Here is a 20,855-nt window from a genome sequence, read left to right as displayed (position 1 = left end):
TATAAGGATGTTGTGACACCTTCTCATGTAAAAAGGGCTTCATAGATAGATAGTCTTAGCCCCAAGGTAAGTCTAGCCTGGTCCTAAATCTGTTTTTGCTGTCTTACCAAGTCCATGAGACAATGACCATACAATGGCAAGACAGCACAAACACATCTTGGACCAGGCTAGGTTAAAGCCTATATATTCTTGGACAAAAAAGCTCTTTGAGGGGAGATTCTATATTGAGTCCAGGAATAGAATAGTTAGGCTTCATCTCCGTAGGTCAAAACCAGGCTATACTGCAGCATGGTATTTAGCTCTGCCACAAGCTGGTATAGGCCGCCATCTAGTGGAGACTGATGGAACACTGCTCTTTGGTCTATTCTCACCATTCACTCACTAACTTGCAGTGGGATGGTTGAGCTAACGTAGGCTAATGTGATTAACATGAGGTTGTAAGTAACAAGAACATTTCCCAGGACATAGACATATCTGATATTGTCAGGAAGCTTAAATTCTTGCTAATCTAACTGCACTGTCAAATTTACGGTATCTTATACAGTTAAATAATGGCTATTGTTTCAGGAGAGTTAACAGCTATGAACTTGAAAAGTTATAAATCAATTAGGCACATTTGGGCGGTCTTGATACAATCTTTTTTTCCCAGAAATTCAATGGTTCATTGGATCAGCGCCTGGGCTGGAATAATACATTATGGCCTTTCTCTTGGAAAAGCTGACGATACAAAATGAATAAAACAGGTTTTTTTTCCAGATCAGAACCAGATTTCTTTAATCTCTTGCTTTTACCAGATCTAATGTGTTATATTCTCCTACATTCCTTTCACATTTCCACAAACTTCAAAGTGTTTCGTTTTCAAATGACAGATGCAGATCCTTGCTTCAATGCCTGAGCTACAGGCAGTTAGATTTGGGTCATGTCATTTTTGGCAGATCCTTCAGACATTTACATCATTTAGCAGATGCTCTTATCCAGAGCAACTTACAGTAGTGTATACATTTTCATGGGAATCGAACCCACAACCCTGACGTTGAAAGCGCCATGCTCTACCACCTGAGCCAAATTGGTGATTTGTTGAGATAATGCCTATGTACTTGTTATGCATGTGCAATAAAGTGCTTATAGTACCCTTGAAATAGAGGACGATATCCTCTCTCCTGATTGGGGAGGTACCATTACAGTAAATGACTACCAACTCTGTTTGACATGTAAAAATACACACAACGAGTGAGAGTTTAACGGTTGGCTTAACTGACACACCAACAGGAAATCCACAACTCCAGTTCTGTTATTTAGTATAGCTCCACCAATCACGTGACAGCAGGGTGACAGGGTGTGGCTGGGTGCACTTGTCTTCTTCGTGCACTTGTTTCCTGATCTGAAGGAGAGGAGACAGACCAGGGCTGTAACAGTAGGGGGGGGAGAGGAGCATCATGGCCATGGCTTACCAACAGAAGCTAGCGGAGAAGCTCACCATCCTCAACGACAGAGGGACAGGGGTGCTGCTGCGTATGAACTACATTAAGAAGGTGAGAGAGGAGGAGGGAGATCTGTTAAGGAGACTGACGACATTTTTAAAAAAAGGAACTTGAAGGAAAGTCACAGGTTTTTCTCCTGATACATTCACAGCTGCCCTGTTTGTGCAGGAGAACCGTGTGGATGGAAACACCGGGATGGGAAATGATCGATCATTAACATTCTAGAATTGTCTAAATCTCTCAATATAGTTAGCTTGGTGGCTGCTGCGGAAAGAATATACATTTTCTGAGTGTCAGCTTGCCTTGAAGAGGAAGTTCACACAGGAAACCAGACTGATCTGCATCCACCCAGACTCCTGCTACGGCACACTCACAAAGCCACGGCACAGATCTGCTATCTACGTTTGTTAAAATATTGGTCTCACTTTTAAACAAAACACAACCGAACTTTACAGGCCCCATAAATAACTTATTAGGCCCATAATCCATGTCAGGAGCCAAAAAAAACCCCAAATTCGATTATACTAAATTCAATAGTTCATTTCCTGAATTGAGTGGATGAAAATGTCATTGACCCTTAACCCCTAGCCGGTTCTGTTCCAGACATGCTTGGATCCCAAGCTTCGGCCACAATACCTGACAGACAAGACCATGGAAGCATCTGTCAAATACATCAACAAGAAGTTCCCCAACATCGACTTCAGGGGAAATAGTGTAAGTAGCAGCCCTCAATCCACCCCTTCATTCTGAATCCAATAAAACACTTTAATGATCATCTGTAAAACGTGTCTAATGTGATATGTCATGAATGAAAGCAGCAGTATCTGGTAGGCATCCAGAAACACAAGTCTGAGGTGATGGCGGCCATGTCCAGCTACTATGACTCCTTCATAGACGTTATGGAGTTCAGGGTGAGTCTTTCCAGATCACTGTTTCCCAATCTCTCCTCCAGGGCCCCCCCAGCCAGGTCCAATTATTTTATGTATTGCAGGTCAACTAATCATCAAGCCCTTCGTTAGTTGAATCAGGCATTCTAGTTCTGGAATGTGTGGGATTGGCTCAGGAAACACTGTCCCATACAGCATTTGATATTCAAAGCACAAAACTACAATTATCCGAACAGAATTAACATATAAAGTGACTTTATTTTTTTCCTCCTCCGAATACAATAATATATATATTTCAAAGAAGTCAAATCGAGATGTGTTATTGTTCAGAGGGAAGTGTGTCCTGTGCCTTATTCATTATGCGTGATGACGGTCACAGTAGTGGACTGTGGGGGGGGTTTCATGACTGTGATGATAATACACAAACTATACACATCAGTATATCATCCAATTTCAGAATAGAACATTAACAAATATATTAAAATGGTGATACAAGAAATAACACACTCAGATGTTTCCCTCAATTTCTTTGGATAGGCTGTGGCATTTCTAAAAGGAGTCTGTATTATTTATAATGGTCCCATGAGGACAGTCATGAATTGCAGGTGTTTATTCCATGTAGCTGTCTGTACTGTTACAGAGCAACACGAACACATCGACCCACTGTGTTACGTGACATCTGTACTGTTTCGACCCACTGCGTTACGTGAGCTGTTACAGAGCAACACGAACACATCTGTACTGTTACTGTTACAGAGCAACACGAACACATCGACCCACCGTTACGTGACGTCTGTACTGTTACAGAGCAACACGAACACATCGACCCACTGCGTTACGTGACGTCTGTACAGTTACAGAGCAACACGAACACATCGACCCACTGCGTTACGTGACGTCTGTACTGTTACAGAGCACGAACACATCGACCCAACACACTGTTCAGAGCAACCCACTGCGTTACGTGACGTCTGTACTGTTACAGAGCAACACGAACACATCGACCCACTGCGTTACGTGACGTCTGTACTGTTACAGAGCAACACGCACACATCGACCCACTGCGTTACACGTCTGTACTGTTACAGAGCAACACGAACACATCGACCCACTGCGTTACGTGACGTCTGTACTGTTACAGAGCAACACGAACACATCGACCCACCACGTGACGTCTGTACTGTTACAGAGCAACACGCACACATCGACCCACTGCGTTACGTGACGTCTGTACTGTTACAGAGCAACACGAACACATCGACCCACTGCGTTACGTGACGTCTGTACTGTTACAGAGCAACACGCACACATCGACCCACTGCGTTACGTGACGTCTGTACTGTTACAGAGCAACACGCACACATCGACCCACTGCGATACGTGACGTCTGTACTGTTACAGAGCAACACGAACACATCGACCCACTGCGTTACGTGACGTCTGTACTGTTACAGAGCAACACGAACACATCGACCCACTGCGTTACGTGACGTCTGTACTGTTACAGAGCAACACGAACACATCGACCCACTGCGTTACGTGACGTCTGTACTGTTACAGAGCAACACGCACACATCGACCCACTGCGTTACGTGACGTCTGTACTGTTACAGAGCAACACGAACACATCGACCCACTGCGTTACGTGACGTCTGTACTGTTACAGAGCAACACGCACACATCGACCCACTGCGTTACGTACGTCTGTACTGTTACAGAGCAACACGCACACATCGACCCACTGCGTTACGTGACGTCTGTACTGTTACAGAGCAACACGAACACATCGACCCACTGCGTTACGTGACGTCTGTACTGTTACAGAGCAACACGAACACATCGACCCACTGCGTTACGTGACGTCTGTACTGTTACAGAGCAACACAACACATCGACCCACTGCGTTACGTGACGTCTGTACTGTTACAGAGCACATCGACCCACTGCGTTACGTGACGTCTGTACTGTTACAGAGCAACACGAACACATCACCCACTGCGTTACGTGACGTCTGTACTGTTACAGAGCAACACGAACACATCGACCCACTGCGTTACGTGACGTCTGTACTGTTACAGAGCAACACGCACACATCGACCCACTGCGTTACGTGACGTCTGTACTGTTACAGAGCAACACGAACACATCGTGTTACTGACGTCTGTACTGTTACAGAGCAGATAACACATCGACCCACTGCCGTGACGTCTGTACTGTTACAGAGCAACACGAACACATCGACCCACTGTACGTTCTGTACTGTTACAGAGCAACACGAACACATCGATTTTTCTGTACTGTTACAGAGCAACACGAACACATCGACCCACTGCGTTACGTGACGTCTGTACTGTTACAGAGCAACACGAACACATCGACCCACTGCGTTACGTGACGTCTGTACTGTTACAGAGCAACACGAACACATCGACCCACTGCGTTACGTGACGTCTGTACTGTTACAGAGCAACACGAACACATCGACCCACTGCGTTACGATGCTGTACTGTTACAGAGCAACACGAACACATCGACCCAGACGTCTGTACTGTTACAGAGCAACACGAACACATCGACCCACTTCAACATTGTACTGTTACAGAGCATCCCACTGCGTTACACGTCTGTAGACATCGACCCACTGCGTTACGTGACTGTTACAGAGCAACACGAACACATCGACCCACTGCGTTACGTGACGTATCTACTGTTACAGAGCCACGAACACAGTATCACAACATACAGCGTTACGTGACGTCTGTACTGTTACAGAGCAACACGAACACATCGACCCACTCCGTTACGTGACGTCTGTACTGTTACAGAGCAACACGAACACATCGACCCACTGCGTTACGTGACGTCTGTACTGTTACAGAGCAACACGAACACATCGAACCACTGCGTTACGTGACGTCTGTACTGTTACAGAGCAACACGAACACATCGAACCACTGAACGTGACATTCTGTATTTACAGAAAACCCATGTACTGTTGAACACATCGACCCACTGCGTTATGTGACGTCTTACCTTCATTTATTCACAGATAAACTATTTTTTTTCTTTCAGGATCATGTTTATGAACTGCTGAATACAATTGATGCCTGCCAGTGCTTCTTCAACATTGTGAGTACAGCATCCCACACTAGTAGATAGGATAGGGTATCTACTTTGCCCCCTAGGGCCACTGTAAGTATCACAACATACAGTTCATTTATATGTTATTGTGTTAACCTACTTTTTTAACCTGAATCATTCATTTAAAAACATGTCATGCATTCATTCATTTATTCATGCATGCATGCATTTAATTATGCATTCATTTATTTATTCATGCATTCATTTACCCGTGCATGCATTCATTTAATTATGCATTCATTTATTCATGTATGCATTCATTTAATTATGCATTCATTTATTTATTTGTGCATTCATTAATTTATTCGTACATTCATTTATTCATTCATTCATTCATCAGGCGGTGAACTTTGACTTCACCAAGAACTACCTGGAGCTGATCATCACATATATATCTGTCATCGTCATGCTTTCACGCGTCGAAGACAAGAAGGTCCTGGTGGGCATGTACAACTGTGCTCACGAGATGTCCAATGGCAGCAGGTGGGGCCAGTTACGTCTATCAACCTTTCAAATACAGTTTTAATTTAAGGAAGTGATTCGGGAATTCAAATTGGAATGGAAACAATCCTCATTGAAAATGATTGCGCTCGTGTTCAAAACATCTTTCATTGACATTTCTGAACAGACAATTAATAAATTAATTTTCACGTGTAAAATACCTAACCAGATCACATTACTCACACATTACTCACACATTACTCACACATTACTCACACATTACTCACACATTACTCACACATTACTCACACATTACTCACACATTACTCACACATTACTCACACATTACTCACACTGCACACTCATTTCACTCTTAAATTAAATGTATGACAGAAATTAGCCGACACAGGCTTTTCCCACTCGTCCAATGAAAGATGGCATTTAAATGTCAAGAATTTGTTCTTAACTGACTTTCCTAGTTAAATAAAGGTTAAATTAAAACAAATACAGCTCCCAACAGTGGAAATGAATGACACTTGAAAGGATGGTGAATCTGAGTTTTTTTTTTTGTGGCTGAGAAAGAAGATAGTCAGTTAATAAGGAATGGAACTACATGATATTGATGTTGGCATGAGTTGGTACTGTACATGGAAGTGGTACCACATGATATTGATGTTGGCATGAGTTGGTACTGTACATGGAAGTGGTTACCACATGATATTGATGTTGGCATGAGTTGGTACTGTACATGGAAGTGGTACCACATGATATTGATGTTGGCATGAGTTGGTACTGTACATGGAAGTGGCACCACATGATATTGATGTTGGCATGAGTTGGTACTGTACATGGAAGTGGACATGATATTGATGTTGGCATGAGTTGGTACTGTACATGGAAGTGGCACTACATGATATTGATGTTGGCATGAGTTGGTACTGTACATGGAAGTGGTACCACATGATATTGATGTTGGCATGAGTTGGTACTGTACATGGAAGTGGTACCACATGATATTGATGTTGGCATGAGTTGGTACTGTACATGGAAGTGGCACCACATGATATTGATGTTGGCATGAGTTGGTACTGTACATGGAAGTGGCACTACATGATATTGATGTTGGCATGAGTTGGTACTGTACATGGAAGTGGCACCACATGATATTGATGTTGGCATGAGTTGGTACTGTACATGGAAGTGGCACTACATGATATTGATGTTGGCATGAGTTGGTACTGTACATGGAAGTGGCACCACATGATATTGATGTTGGCATGAGTTGGTACTGTACATGGAAGTGGACATGATATTGATGTTGGCATGAGTTGGTACTGTACATGGAAGTGATATTGATGTTGGCATGAGTTGGTACTGTACATGGAAGTGGCACTACATGATATTGATGTTGGCATGAGTTGGTACTGTACATGGAAGTGGTACCACATGATATTGATGTTGGCATGAGTTGGTACTGTACATGGAAGTGGCACCACATGATATTGATGTTGGCATGAGTTGGTACTGTACATGGAAGTGGCACTACATGATATTGATGTTGGCATGAGTTGGTACTGTACATGGAAGTGGCACTACATGATATTGATGTTGGCATGAGTTGGTACTGTACATGGAAGTGGCACCACATGATATTGATGTTGGCATGAGTTGGTACTGTACATGGAAGTGGCACTACATGATATTGATGTTGGCATGAGTTGGTACTGTACATGGAAGTGGCACCACATGATATTGATGTTGGCATGAGTTGGTACTGTACATGGAAGTGGCACTACATGATATTGATGTTGGCATGAGTTGGTACTGTACATGGAAGTGGTACCACATGATATTGATGTTGGCATGAGTTGGTACTGTACATGGAAGTGGTACCACATGATATTGATGTTGGCATGAGTTGGTACTGTACATGGAAGTGGTACCACATGATATTGATGTTGGCATGAGTTGGTACTGTACATGGAAGTGGTACCACATGATATTGATGTTGGCATGAGTTGGTACTGTACATGGAAGTGGTACCACATGATATTGATGTTGGCATGAGTTGGTACTGTACATGGAAGTGGTACCACATGATATTGATGTTGGCATGAGTTGGTACTGTACATGGAAGTGGTACCACATGATATTGATGTTGGCATGAGTTGGTACTGTACATGGAAGTGGTACCACATGATATTGATGTTGGCATGAGTTGGTACTGTACATGGAAGTGGTACCACATGATATTGATGTTGGCATGAGTTGGTACTGTACATGGAAGTGGCACTACATGATATTGATGTTGGCATGAGTTGGTACTGTACATGGAAGTGGCACCACATGATATTGATGTTGGCATGAGTTGGTACTGTACATGGAAGTGGTACCACATGATATTGATGTTGGCATGAGTTGGTACTGTACATGGAAGTGGTACCACATGATATTGATGTTGGCATGAGTTGGTACTGTACATGGAAGTGGCACTACATGATATTGATGTTGGCATGAGTTGGTACTGTACATGGAAGTGGTACCACATGATATTGATGTTGGCATGAGTTGGTACTGTACATGGAAGTGGTACCACATGATATTGATGTTGGCATGAGTTGGTACTGTACATGGAAGTGGATGTGTATACATGCATGAATGTGTGGTTGATTTGACTAAGTCATGATTGATTGTTTGTTTGATCCTCCAGTGACCCTGCATACCCGCGCCTGGCTCAGATGTTTATGGAGTATGAACAGCCCATTAAGAAACTGACTGAGGAATTCGGCCCTCACACTAAGGTAATTGTCAATTGCGTATTCACATATTGAATTCACAAAGATGCCAGAGATTCCGAGTTGGATGACCGTTTAAAAAAAAAAAAAATCCCAGTCGGATCTCGTTTTAAAAAAATGTACTTTTAAATGTTGTCTTGAACGCACTGAAATCGGAAGTCATAGATTTCTGAGTTCTCAGTTGTTTTGAACACAGCAGAAGATCCGCCTCTCATCGTCCCTGCTCTCTCCTTCATTTCCTCTGGTGAGACTGACCAGAGAGAGGGGGACACGGTCTTCCACCTGATGGGAAAACTCAAGTCGCACCGAATCTGCCTCATGCACAATTCATGTTGTTCCTTTGACTAGAGAAAGTGAAATACTCCTCGATATTAAAATAGACATGATGAGCTGCCAGTAATATTTAAACACGCGGGGCTGACGATACACTTGGCTACTCATTCATTGCAGCTGCAGTGGGACTGGAAGTAGAGAGAAGCATGTTTTATGTTTTGTAATAATGTTGACTAAAGACAGTGTTGACAGTGCTGAATTATTATTATTATTATTTACAATAACGCTTTGCTGTATCATTTGACAGTCTCTCTGTGGTCAGGGGTTTTAAAACGTTATTAAATCTTATGTAGGCTAGTATCAAACACCGCTGTGGCCGGGGTCGTGGAAGTTCTGTAGGAACGGTGATTTGAGCTATCCGATTGGCCAGCGCAGTAGGCAAACTCGATTTAGCCACAGATCTCCTAGTCCACCAGGTAGGCGGAGTTTGTCTTTTCAGACAAATTGAAATGGTTCACAATGGCAACACTGTGTTTACCTGATGCTCAGGGCTTCTGAATCAAGCGCATTTACCACCAGCAACACAATGAATCAAAGGAACGCAAGCCTTTATAACACAGCCTTTACTGTTGGCTGGAAGATCAACCGGTTGTTGACCACTGCACTAGGGTATATTGACGATTGTACAGTGCCTTGCATTCGGTCCCCTTGAACTTTGCGACCTTTTGCCACATTTCAGGCTTCAAACATAAAGATATAAAACTGTATTTTTTGTGAAGAATCAACAACAAGTGGGACACAATCATGAAGTGGAACGACATTTATTGGATATTTCAAACTTTTTTAACAAATCAAAAACTGAAAAATTGGGCGTGCAAAATTATTCAGCCCCCTTAAGTTAATACTTTGTAGCGCCACCTTTTGCTGCGATTACAGCTGTAAGTCGCTTGGGGTATGTCTCTATCAGTTTTGCACATCGAGAGACTGACATTTTTTCCCATTCCTCCTTGCAAAACAGCTCGAGCTCAGTGAGGTTGGATGGAGAGCATTTGTGAACAGCAGTTTTCAGTTCTTTCCACAGATTCTCGATTGGATTCAGGTCTGGACTTTGACTTGGCCATTCTAACACAAAAATAAACATGTTTATTTTTGAACCATTCCATTGTAGATTTTGCTTTATGTTTTGGATCATTGTCTTGTTGGAAGACAACTCTCCGTCCCAGTCTCAGGTCTTTTGCAGACTCCATCAGGTTTTCTTCCAGAATGGTCCTGTATTTGGCTCCATCCATCTTCCCATCAATTTTAACCATCTTCCCTGTCCCTGCTGAAGAAAAGCAGGCCCAAACCATGATGCTGCCACCACCATGTTTGACAGTGGGGATGGTGTGTTCAGGGTGATTAGCTGTGTTGCTTTTACGCCAAACATAACGTTTTGCATTGTTGCCAAAAAGTTACATTTTGGTTTCATCTGACCAGAGCACCTTCTTCCACATGTTTGGTGTGTCTCCCAGGTGGCTTGTGGCAAACTTTAAACGACACTTTTTATGGATATCTTTAAGAAATGGCTTTCTTCTTGCCACTCTTCCATAAAGGCCAGATTTGTGCAATATACGACTGATTGTTGTCCTATGGACAGAGTCTCCCACCTCAGCTGTAGATCTCTGCAGTTCATCCAGAGTCATCATGGGCCTCTTGGCTGCATCTCTGATCAGTCTTCTCCTTGTATGAGCTGAAAGTTTAGAGGGACGGCCAGGTCTTGGTAGATTTGCAGTGGTCTGATACTCCTTCAATATTATCGCTTGCACAGTGCTCCTTGGGATGTTTAAAGCTTGGGAAATCTTTTTGTATCCAAATCCGGCTTTAAACTTCTTCACAACAGTATCTCGGACCTGCCTGGTGTGTTCCTTGTTCTTCATGATGCTCTCTGTGCTTTTAACGGACCTCTGATGCAGGTGCATTTATACGGAGACTTGATTACACACAGGTGGATTGTATTTATCATCATTAGTCATTTAGGTCAACATTGGATCATTCAGAGATCCTCACTGAACTTCTGGAGAGAGTTTGCTGCACTGAAAGTAAAGGGGCTGAATAATTTTGCACGCCCAATTTTTCAGTTTTTGATTTGTTAAAAGAGTTTGAAATATCCAATAAATGTCGTTCCACTTCATGATTGTGTCCCACTTGTTGTTGATTCTTCACAAAAAAATACAGTTTTATATCTTTATGTTTGAAGCCTGAAATGTGGCAAAAGGTCGCAAAGTTCAAGGGGGCCGAATACTTTCGCAAGGCACTGTATATTCTCTAGGGTAATGTTAACTGTATATTGAAAACGACTGTAAATGTTAGTGGGTCATTATTCCTGAAAACCAATGGTGGTCATGATTTTGACTGCTATTCGGCCTTATATCTCTATCACAGAGCTCTCCCTCTCTCGCTCCCACCCTCTCCCTCCTTCCCCCTCTCTTCCCAGGGTGTGACGGAGGCCCTCCTGTCCCTACAGATGTTGTATCCCAGGAGGAACCTTCCTGCAGAACAGTGGCGCAGCGCTCAGCTCCTCAGTCTCCTCAGCGCACCTGCCTCCATGCTGGACCCTGCCTGCTGCGACACCGTGAGACTGCCCTCTCTCTCCCTCTTCTTCTCTTCTCTCTCCCCCTCTTCTCTTCTCCCCTCTCATCTTTCTCCCTCTTCTCTCCTCTCTCTCCCTCTTTTTCTCTTCTCTCTCCCCCTCTTCTCTCCTCTCCTCTCTCTCTCCCTCTTTTTCTCTTCTCTCTCCCCTCTTCTCTCCTCTCCTCTCTCCCTCTTTTTCTCTCCTCTCTCTCTCCCTCTTTTTCTCTCCTCTCTCTCTCCCTCTTTTTCTCTCTCTCTCTCTCTCTCCCTCTTTTTCTCTCCTCTCTCTCTCTCTCTCCCTCTTTTTCTCTCTCTCTCTCTCTCTCCCTCTTTTTCTCTCCTCTCTCTCTCTCTCCCTCTTTTCTCTCCTCTCTCTCTCTCTCCCTCTTTTTTTTTCTCTCTCTCTCTCTCTCCCTCTTTTTCTCTTCTCTCTCTCTCTCTCTCCCCTTTTTCTCTTCTCTCTCTCTCTCTCCCTCTTTTTCTCTCTCTCCCCTCTCCCTCTTTTTCTTTCTCTCTCTCTTCTCCTCTCCTTTGGACCCTGCCTACTGTGAGACTCTCCTCTCCTCTCCCCTCTTCTCCTCTCCTTTGGACCCTGCCTACTGTGAGACTGTCCTTTCCCCTTTTCTACTCTAATCTGTTTTCTTTTCTCTTCATCTCTTATCTTCTGATTTCTTATCTTCTCTTCTCTTCACTTTTTCTATTTTATTTTCCTCTTCTGTCCTCTCCTCCTCTCTCCCCCCTCCCTAGAATGTCCCGTCTGCTGATTTCAAAGGCAGCCACTGGCGTCTTTGTACCATAGTGTTCTGTGTTAGTCTCTGTGCCCCGTGGTTCTCTTCATGTGGGATTCAAAACTTCAGCCAAGAAACAGAGACCACTACACAAACACACAGTGTATACCTAATATCATGGCACATACTATATTTTGTATTGAGTATTGTGTCTGGATATAAATCCCTTTAGGAGAAGTTAGAGTGTGTACCTGTAACAGCCAAATATGATCGTCAGCATGTCTTGTGTTATCATAAAGTACAATAACTAATTAAATGACTAACTTGTGTTTCCCCACAGATGGCCTGTGAGTACTTGTCCTTAGAGGTGATGGAGCGATGGATCCTTCGTGAGTGCTAGTTATTATCTTCAGACCCAGTCTAGGCTACCTTCTGAAAAACAAAAAGACTTCAGTGGTTGCACTCTATTCCCCATATTCACGTTGATCTCTCCTCTCCTCCAGTGGGTTACCTGCTGTGTCATAGCAGTCTGAACACCAACCAGTCATCTCAGGAGCTGTGGAAGATGGCCCTCCGCAGCGGCCTCTATCTCACCATCATCAGGGATGAGACAATCAACATCCATAAGATCACAGAGGACTACTTCGATGGCCTGAAAGGGTACGTCATTATTATGATATTTATACTCTGTCCTCAGAGTGATTGGACTGGGTGTCAAGCTGATTCTAGTTCCCAATGCTCTGGGCCCTGGTTCCCAATGTTCTGGGCCCTGGTTCCCAATGTTCTGGGCCCTGGTTCCCAATGTTCTGGGCCCCGGTTCCAAATGTTCCATACCCTGGTTTCCAATGTTCCATACCCTGGTTTCCAATGTTCCATACCCTGGTTCCCAAATGCTCTTGTAGACAACAAAAAAACATTGCTGGTTAGCATATTTTCACATATTTAACAATGCTCCTACAAAGGTTTTAATTGAATTATGATGGTGGCGCTAAGATGCTGTTGGGAGAGGCCCTGTCTGGTAACGTGTACCGTACTGAACTATAATATTACTGATAGCTCTTCCTCGTTTCGTTGTGACAGGTACAGTAAGCGCATCGCCGATATCAAAGAATGTCGTGAGCATGTTATAGTCAACAGGTGAGTTATCTGCTTGTGTATAAAACCATTTATTTTTTTAACTCAAACTGAGCCTGAAATGATGGACCTGCTTCAGATGGCGCCACCAATTGTTTGAATGGTTTCACATTTAACATCAACAGCAAGTAGCACTCTTTTTCATGGTCCTTCGAGACGGATTTGAACCAGCAACCATGGTCACCATATGATTAACAGTTAAAGTCAAGAATATAGATAACTATGTTTGTTGTCATATGTATGTCAGTGGAGCCATGCACAGAGAGAGGAGAGGTTTCCTGAGGAACGCCTTGAAGGAGCTGGTCAAGGTCCTGGAGGATGAACCTGGACTTCTGGGACCCAAGGTACATAACCTCTTGGGCCGGCAGGGTAGCCTAGTGGTTAGAGCGTTGGACTAGTAACCGGAAGGTTGCAAGCTCAAACACCCGAGCTGACAAGGTACAAATCTGTCGTTCTGCCCCTGAGCAGGCAGTTAACCCACTGTTCCTAGGCCGTCATAGAAAATAAGAATTTGTTCTTAACTAAACAGACAAACTGCTATGTGTTTTTATTTCAGAGCTCTCTATGTTCAGTACATGAATATGGTCAAACAGTGATGTGTCTTTTGATAAATATTTAAGTTTTTTTCTCTCTCACTCTATCCCCCCCTCACCCTTTAATGACAATCCATCCCTAAGGTGTTGTTTGTCTTCATGGCTCTGTCGTTTTCCCGTGACGAGGTCCTGTGGCTCGTCAGATATTCAGAGAATATTCCCAAGACCAAGACTCCAGAGGACTACGTAGACTCGTACGTTTGAAATTAGACACACAGCAGACCCTCTCACCACAGCAGACCCTCTCACCACAGCAGACCCTCTCACCACAGCAGACCCTCTCACCACAGCAGACCCTCTCACCACAGCAGATCCTCTCACCACAGCAGACCCTCTCACCACAGCAGATCCTCTCACCACAGCAGACCCTCTCACCACAGCAGACCCTCTCACCACAGCAGACCCTCTCACCACAGCAGACCCTCCTGCCATGCCACTTTCTAACCATCTCCAATATCAGCCATAAATACATACAGTACCATTATTAGCATGCTGAGCAGAATGCATGAAGAATATGTTTTGTTTCAAGCGGCTCTCCTGTACATTAAAGTTGCACCTAACATCAGCATTCAAGTCACACAACTAAACAATGGAGAAGAAGCTTATACAACAGCTACTGTATCTGGCTGTTAAAGCACAGGAAAGTCGTACTGTCGATGCAGTAGTCACTAGTTTATGTACTGTATAGTTTCACTGTTGATACAGTAGTCACTAGTTTGTGTTTATGTACTGTATATTCCTACTGTTGATACAGTAGTCACTAGTTTATGTACTGTATAGTTTTACTGTTGATACAGTAGTTGCTAGTTTATATGTGTGTGTTGCAGGCAGATGGCTGAACTCCTGTTCTACATGGAGAGGTTGAGGACCCTGATGACTAAGTACAGCCGTGTGGTGCAACGCTACCATGTCCAGTACCTGGCCCAGTTTGATGCCCTGCTCCTCAATGACACCATGCAGGTACTGGGGGGGGGGGGGCTCTTGTCTCCTGCCATTATGTTGTCTCAAGTCCAGGATGTTCCTTCCCTAATCTCCTCCAAAGACCAGGAGGCCATTACCTCCCGGGCACGCTGCGGGGGGTGGGGGGGCTTACTGTTTGAAACTTGAATTGAATAGAGACAATACAATGTGGTATGCCTCAAGGATCTACTCTTGGGCCTTTTTATTATTTCAGAGTGGACCGAAATAGTTGTGACTTATCATCATACTGTATATGTTGTTTTTAGTCTGAGAAAGCATTTGTCCCAGAGGACGTTGCTTCTATTACTGTTTTGACTATTCTGTCCTGTAGAATATGTATGTCTGTCCAGAAGAGGAATCAGTCCTGATGACATCATTTGTCTCAACCCTGTCTGCACTGACTATCAAGCAAGGTAAACAAAATGTATCTGAAATCTAGATTTCATATCTAATGCAAGGTCCTACAATCTGTAACAATCTGTCGTTCTGCCCCTGAACAGGCAGTTAACCCCTGTTCCTAGACCAGTTAACCCACTGTTCCTAGGCTGTCGTTCTGCCCCTGAACAAGGCAGTTAACCCACTGTTCCTAGGCTGTCGTTCTGCCCCTGAACAAGGCAGTTAACCCACTGTTCCTAGACCAGTTAACCCACTGTTCCTAGACCAGTTAACCCACTGTTCCTAGGCCGTCATTGTGAATAAGAATTTGTTCTTAACTGACTTGCCAAGTTAAATAAAGATAAAATGTCCCTCAACAGTGGAAAACGGAGAGGAGTTTGACTTCAGGGCTCTGAGATTGGACTGGTTAAGATTACAGGTATGGTACTTCACTTACCCTAGAAATACTTGACATCTACCACACACTGTTCCATGTTATGAGCCTGCACTGTGAACACACTGTTCCATGTTATGAGCCTGCACTGTGAACACACTGTTCCATGTTATAAGCCTACACTATTCCATGTTATAAGCCTGCACTGTGAACACACTGTTCCATGTTATGAGCCTACACTATTCCATGTTATAAGCCTGCACTGTGAACACACTGTTCCATGTTATGAGCCTGCACTGTGAACACACTGTTCCATGTTATGAGCCTGCACTGTGAACACACTGTTCCATGTTATGAGCCTGCACTGTGAACACACTGTTCCATGTTATAAGCCTGCACTGTGAACACACTGTTCCATGTTATGAGCCTGCACTGTGAACACACTGTTCCATGTTATAAGCCTGCACTGTGAACACACTGTTCCATGTTATGAGCCTGCACTGTGAACACACTGTTCCATGTTATAAGCCTGCACTGTGAACACACTGTTCCATGTTATAAGCCTGCACTGTGAACACACTGTTCCATGTTATAAGCCTACACTATTCCAGTGTATCAAGATGTCTGTGCTGTCTCATGTTACAGGCCTACACCAGTGTGTCCAAGGCCCCACTCTCCCTCAAGGAATACCCAGACCTGGCTAAAGTGATGAACATGACCCAATTCCACACCAAGATGTTGGACAACGTGCAGGAGATGCTTCACGAAACCTCAGATCTCTCCATTCTCTGGTCAGTCTGCTCCCCCATGGGCCCCATAGAAAAAAGACATCCTCTACACCAGTGGTATTTTAAGTCTAAGGGTTGCGACCTCTTGAGGCGTCATGGGGGAATTGCAGCGGGGAAATTCTGGTGGAGAAAAAAAAAGTTTCCCCACTGAGAAAGTTTGAATACCGCTTCACTAGTCGCTACCCCCTCTAGTCGCTACCCCCTCTAGTCGCTACCCCCTCTAGTGGCTACCCCCTCTAGTGGCTACCCCTCTAGTGGCTACCCCTCTAGTGGCTACCCCCACTAGTCGCTACCCCCTCTAGTCGCTACCCCCACTAGTTCTTACCCCCTCTAAGTCCCTACCCTCACTAAACCCTACCACCACAAGTCTATCTAGTCCCTACCCACACTAAACCCTACCACCACAAGTCCATCTAGTCCTTACCCCCACTAAACCCTACCACCACAAGTCCCTCTAGTCCCTACCCCCAATAGTTTCTACCCTCACTAAACCCTAGTACATATAGTCGCTACCCCAGCTAGTCCCTACCCCCAATAGTTTCTACCCTCACTAAACCCTAGTCAATATAGTCCCTACCCCAGCTAGTCCCTACCCCCAATAGTTTCTACACCCACTAAACCCTAGTCCAGCTAGTCCCTAACCCCGCTAGTCACTACCCCAATAGTTTCTACCCCCACTAAACCCTAGTCCATATAGACCCTACTCCCACTAGACCCTACTCCCACTAGACCCTACCCCACTAGCTCCTACCCCCACTACTCCCTCGTCCCTTGGTACTTCTGTAGATCAGACGTGATTGGATAAAAGCAATATGTCAATAAGTCTACCTTGCCAACGACCTAGTCCAAGATGTTACAGCATAGACAAATAATCTACTGTACATGATGTGCATAGGGTCTATGACAGGGGTCCCCAATAGGGTCTCTGGCAGGGGTCCCCAATAGGGTCTATGGCAGGGGTCCCCAATAGGGTCTATGGCAGGGGTCCCCAATAGGGTCTATGACAGGGGTCCCCAATAGGGTCTATGACAGGGGTCCCCAATAGGGTCTATGACAGGGGTCCCCAATAGGGTCTATGACAGGGGTCCCCAATAGGGTCTATGACAGGGGTCCCCAATAGGGTCTATGACAGGGGTCCCCAATAGGGTCTATGACAGGGGTCCCCAATAGGGTCTCTGGCAGGGGTCCCCAATAGGGTCTATGACAGGGGTCCCCAATAGGGTCTATGACAGGGGTCCCCAATAGGGTCTCTGGCAGGGGTCCCCAATAGGGTCTATGGCAGGGGTCCCCAATAGGGTCTATGGCAGGGGTCCCCAGTGGGGTCTATGGCAGGGGTCCCCAATAGGGTCTATGACAGGGGTCCCCAATAGGGTCTATGGCAGGGGTCCCCAATAGGGTCTATGACAGGGGTCCCCAATAGGGTCTCTGGCAGGGGTCCCCAATAGGGTCTATGGCAGGGGTCCCCAATAGGGTCTATGGCAGGGGTCCCCAATAGGGTCTCTGGCAGGGGTCCCCAATAGGGTCTATGACAGGGGTCCCCAATAGGGTCTATGGCAGGGGTCCCCAATAGGGTCTATGACAGGGGTCCCCAATAGGGTCTCTGGCAGGGGTCCCCAATAGGGTCTATGGCAGGGGTCCCCAATAGGGTCTATGGCAGGGGTCCCCAATAGGGTCTCTGGCAGGGGTCCCCAATAGGGTCTCTGGCAGGGGTCCCCAGTGGGGTCTATGGCAGTGGGGTCTCTGGCAGGGGTCCCCAATAGGGTCTATGGCAGGGGTCCCCAGTGGGGTCTATGGCAGTGGGGTCTCTGGCAGGGGTCCCCAATAGGGTCTCTGGCAGGGGTCCCCAATAGGGTCTCTGGCAGGGGTCCCCAATAGGGTCTCTGGCAGGGGTCCCCAATAGGGTCTATGGCAGGGGTCCCCAATAGGGTCTATGACAGGGGTCCCCAATAGGGTCTCTGGCAGGGGTCCCCAATAGGGTCTATGGCAGGGGTCCCCAATAGGGTCTATGACAGGGGTCCCCAATAGGGTCTCTGGCAGGGGTCCCCAATAGGGTCTCTGGCAGGGGTCCCCAATAGGGTCTCTGGCAGGGGTCCCCTAGGGTCTCTGGCAGGGGTCCCCAATAGGGTCTATGGCAGGGGTCCCCAATAGGGTCTATGGCAGGGGTCCCCAATAGGGTCTATGGCAGGGGTCCCCAATAGGGTCTCTGGCAGGGGTCCCCAATAGGGTCTCTGGCAGGGGTCCCCAATAGGGTCTCTGGCATGGGTCCCCAATAGGGTCTCTGGCAGGGGTCCCCAATAGGGTCTCTGGCAGGGGTCCCCAATAGGGTCTATGGCAGGGGTCCCCAATAGGGTCTATGACAGGGGTCCCCAATAGGGTCTCTGGCAGGGGTCCCCAATAGGGTCTATGGCAGGGGTCCCCAATAGGGTCTATGACAGGGGTCCCCAATAGGGTCTCTGGCAGGGGTCCCCAATAGGGTCTCTGGCAGGGGTCCCCAATAGGGTCTCTGGCAGGGGTCCCCAATAGGGTCTCTGGCAGGGGTCCCCAATAGGGTCTATGGCAGGGGTCCCCAATAGGGTCTATGGCAGGGGTCCCCAATAGGGTCTATGGCAGGGGTCCCCAATAGGGTCTCTGGCAGGGGTCCCCAATAGGGTCTCTGGCAGGGGTCCCCAATAGGGTCTCTGGCATGGGTCCCCAATAGGGTCTCTGGCAGGGGTCCCCAATAGGGTCTCTGGCAGGGGTCCCCAATAGGGTCTATGACAGGGGTCCCCAATAGGGTCTCTGGCAGGGGTCCCCAATAGGGTCTATGACAGGGGTCCCCAATAGGGTCTATGGCAGGGGTCCCCAATAGGGTCTATGACAGGGGTCCCCAATAGGGTCTCTGGCAGGGGTCCCCAATAGGGTCTATGGCAGGGGTCCCCAATAGGGTCTATGGCAGGGGTCCCCAATAGGGTCTCTGGCAGGGGTCCCCAATAGGGTCTCTGGCAGGGGTCCCCAGTGGGGTCTATGGCAGTGGGGTCTCTGGCAGGGGTCCCCAATAGGGTCTATGGCAGGGGTCCCCAGTGGGGTCTATGGCAGTGGGGTCTCTGGCAGGGGTCCCCAATAGGGTCTCTGGCAGGGGTCCCCAATAGGGTCTCTGGCAGGGGTCCCCAATAGGGTCTCTGGCAGGGGTCCCCAATAGGGTCTATGGCAGGGGTCCCCAATAGGGTCTATGACAGGGGTCCCCAATAGGGTCTCTGGCAGGGGTCCCCAATAGGGTCTATGGCAGGGGTCCCCAATAGGGTCTATGACAGGGGTCCCCAATAGGGTCTCTGGCAGGGGTCCCCAATAGGGTCTCTGGCAGGGGTCCCCAATAGGGTCTCTGGCAGGGGTCCCCAATAGGGTCTCTGGCAGGGGTCCCCAATAGGGTCTATGGCAGGGGTCCCCAATAGGGTCTATGGCAGGGGTCCCCAATAGGGTCTCTGGCAGGGGTCCCCAATAGGGTCTCTGGCAGGGGTCCCCAATAGGGTCTCTGGCATGGGTCCCCAATAGGGTCTCTGGCAGGGGTCCCCAATAGGGTCTCTGGCAGGGGTCCCCAATAGGGTCTATGACAGGGGTCCCCAATAGGGTCTCTGGCAGGGGTCCCCAATAGGGTCTATGGCAGGGGCTACCCCCACTAGTGGCTACCCCCACTAGTGGCTACCCCCACTAGTCGCTACCCCCACTAGTCGCTACCCCCTCTAGTTCTTACCCCCTCTAGTTCTTACCCCTCTAGTCCCTACCCTCACTAAACCCTACCACCACAAGTCTATCTAGTCCTTACCCCCACTAAACCCTACCACCACAAGTCTCTCTAGTCCCTACCCCAATAGTTTCTACCCTCACTAAACCCTAGTACATATAGTCGCTAGTCCCTACCCCCAATAGTTTCTACCCTCACTAAACCCTAGTCAATATAGTCGCTACCCCAGCTAGTCCCTACCCCCAATAGTTTCTACCCCCACTAAACCCTAGTCCATATAGTCCCTACCCCCACTAGACCCTACTCCCACTATACCCTACCCCACTAGCTCCTACCCCCACTACTCTCTCATCCCTTGGTACTTCTGTAGATCAGACGTGATTGGATGAAAGCAATATGTCAATAAGTCTACCTTGCCAACAACCTAGTCCAAGATGTTACAGCATAGACAAATAATCTACTGTACATGATGTGCATAGGGTCTATGACAGGGGTCCCCAATGGGGTCTATGGCAGGGGTCCCCAATAGGGTCTATG

General features: G+C 46.6%; 1 protein-coding gene across 5 annotated transcripts in view; it reads left to right on the top strand.

Moving 5' to 3' along the window:
- The first annotated feature begins 1,359 nt into the window (after positions 1–1,359).
- nckap1l (NCK associated protein 1 like) overlaps positions 1,360–20,855 on the top strand; it is a 46,936-nt gene continuing 27,440 nt past the window's right edge. For 3 of the 5 annotated variants that reach the window (XM_042329974.1, XM_042329971.1, XM_042329975.1), the window contains exons 1-16: positions 1,360–1,532; positions 2,085–2,195; positions 2,297–2,392; positions 5,441–5,497; positions 5,850–5,992; positions 8,661–8,751; positions 11,492–11,629; positions 12,697–12,745; positions 12,860–13,016; positions 13,437–13,493; positions 13,738–13,834; positions 14,168–14,277; positions 14,911–15,043; positions 15,375–15,456; positions 15,799–15,857; positions 16,458–16,603. In XM_042329974.1, coding sequence (XP_042185908.1) covers positions 1,437–1,532; positions 2,085–2,195; positions 2,297–2,392; positions 5,441–5,497; positions 5,850–5,992; positions 8,661–8,751; positions 11,492–11,629; positions 12,697–12,745; positions 12,860–13,016; positions 13,437–13,493; positions 13,738–13,834; positions 14,168–14,277; positions 14,911–15,043; positions 15,375–15,456; positions 15,799–15,857; positions 16,458–16,603 — 1,622 coding nt within the window. In that variant the 5' untranslated portion in view covers positions 1,360–1,436. The remainder of the gene's footprint in view (positions 1,533–2,084; positions 2,196–2,296; positions 2,393–5,440; positions 5,498–5,849; positions 5,993–8,660; positions 8,752–11,491; positions 11,630–12,696; positions 12,746–12,859; positions 13,017–13,436; positions 13,494–13,737; positions 13,835–14,167; positions 14,278–14,910; positions 15,044–15,374; positions 15,457–15,798; positions 15,858–16,457; positions 16,604–20,855) is intronic. The other 2 variants (XM_042329965.1, XM_042329956.1) reach the window with 2 other exon arrangements.

This window comes from Oncorhynchus tshawytscha, linkage group LG02 (genome assembly GCF_018296145.1).
Source record: "Oncorhynchus tshawytscha isolate Ot180627B linkage group LG02, Otsh_v2.0, whole genome shotgun sequence".
In the NCBI taxonomy this organism is placed as follows: Eukaryota; Metazoa; Chordata; class Actinopteri; order Salmoniformes; family Salmonidae; genus Oncorhynchus; species Oncorhynchus tshawytscha.
Note: the sequence above shows the minus strand (reverse complement) of the source record. Positions and strands in the feature narration are given on the sequence as shown.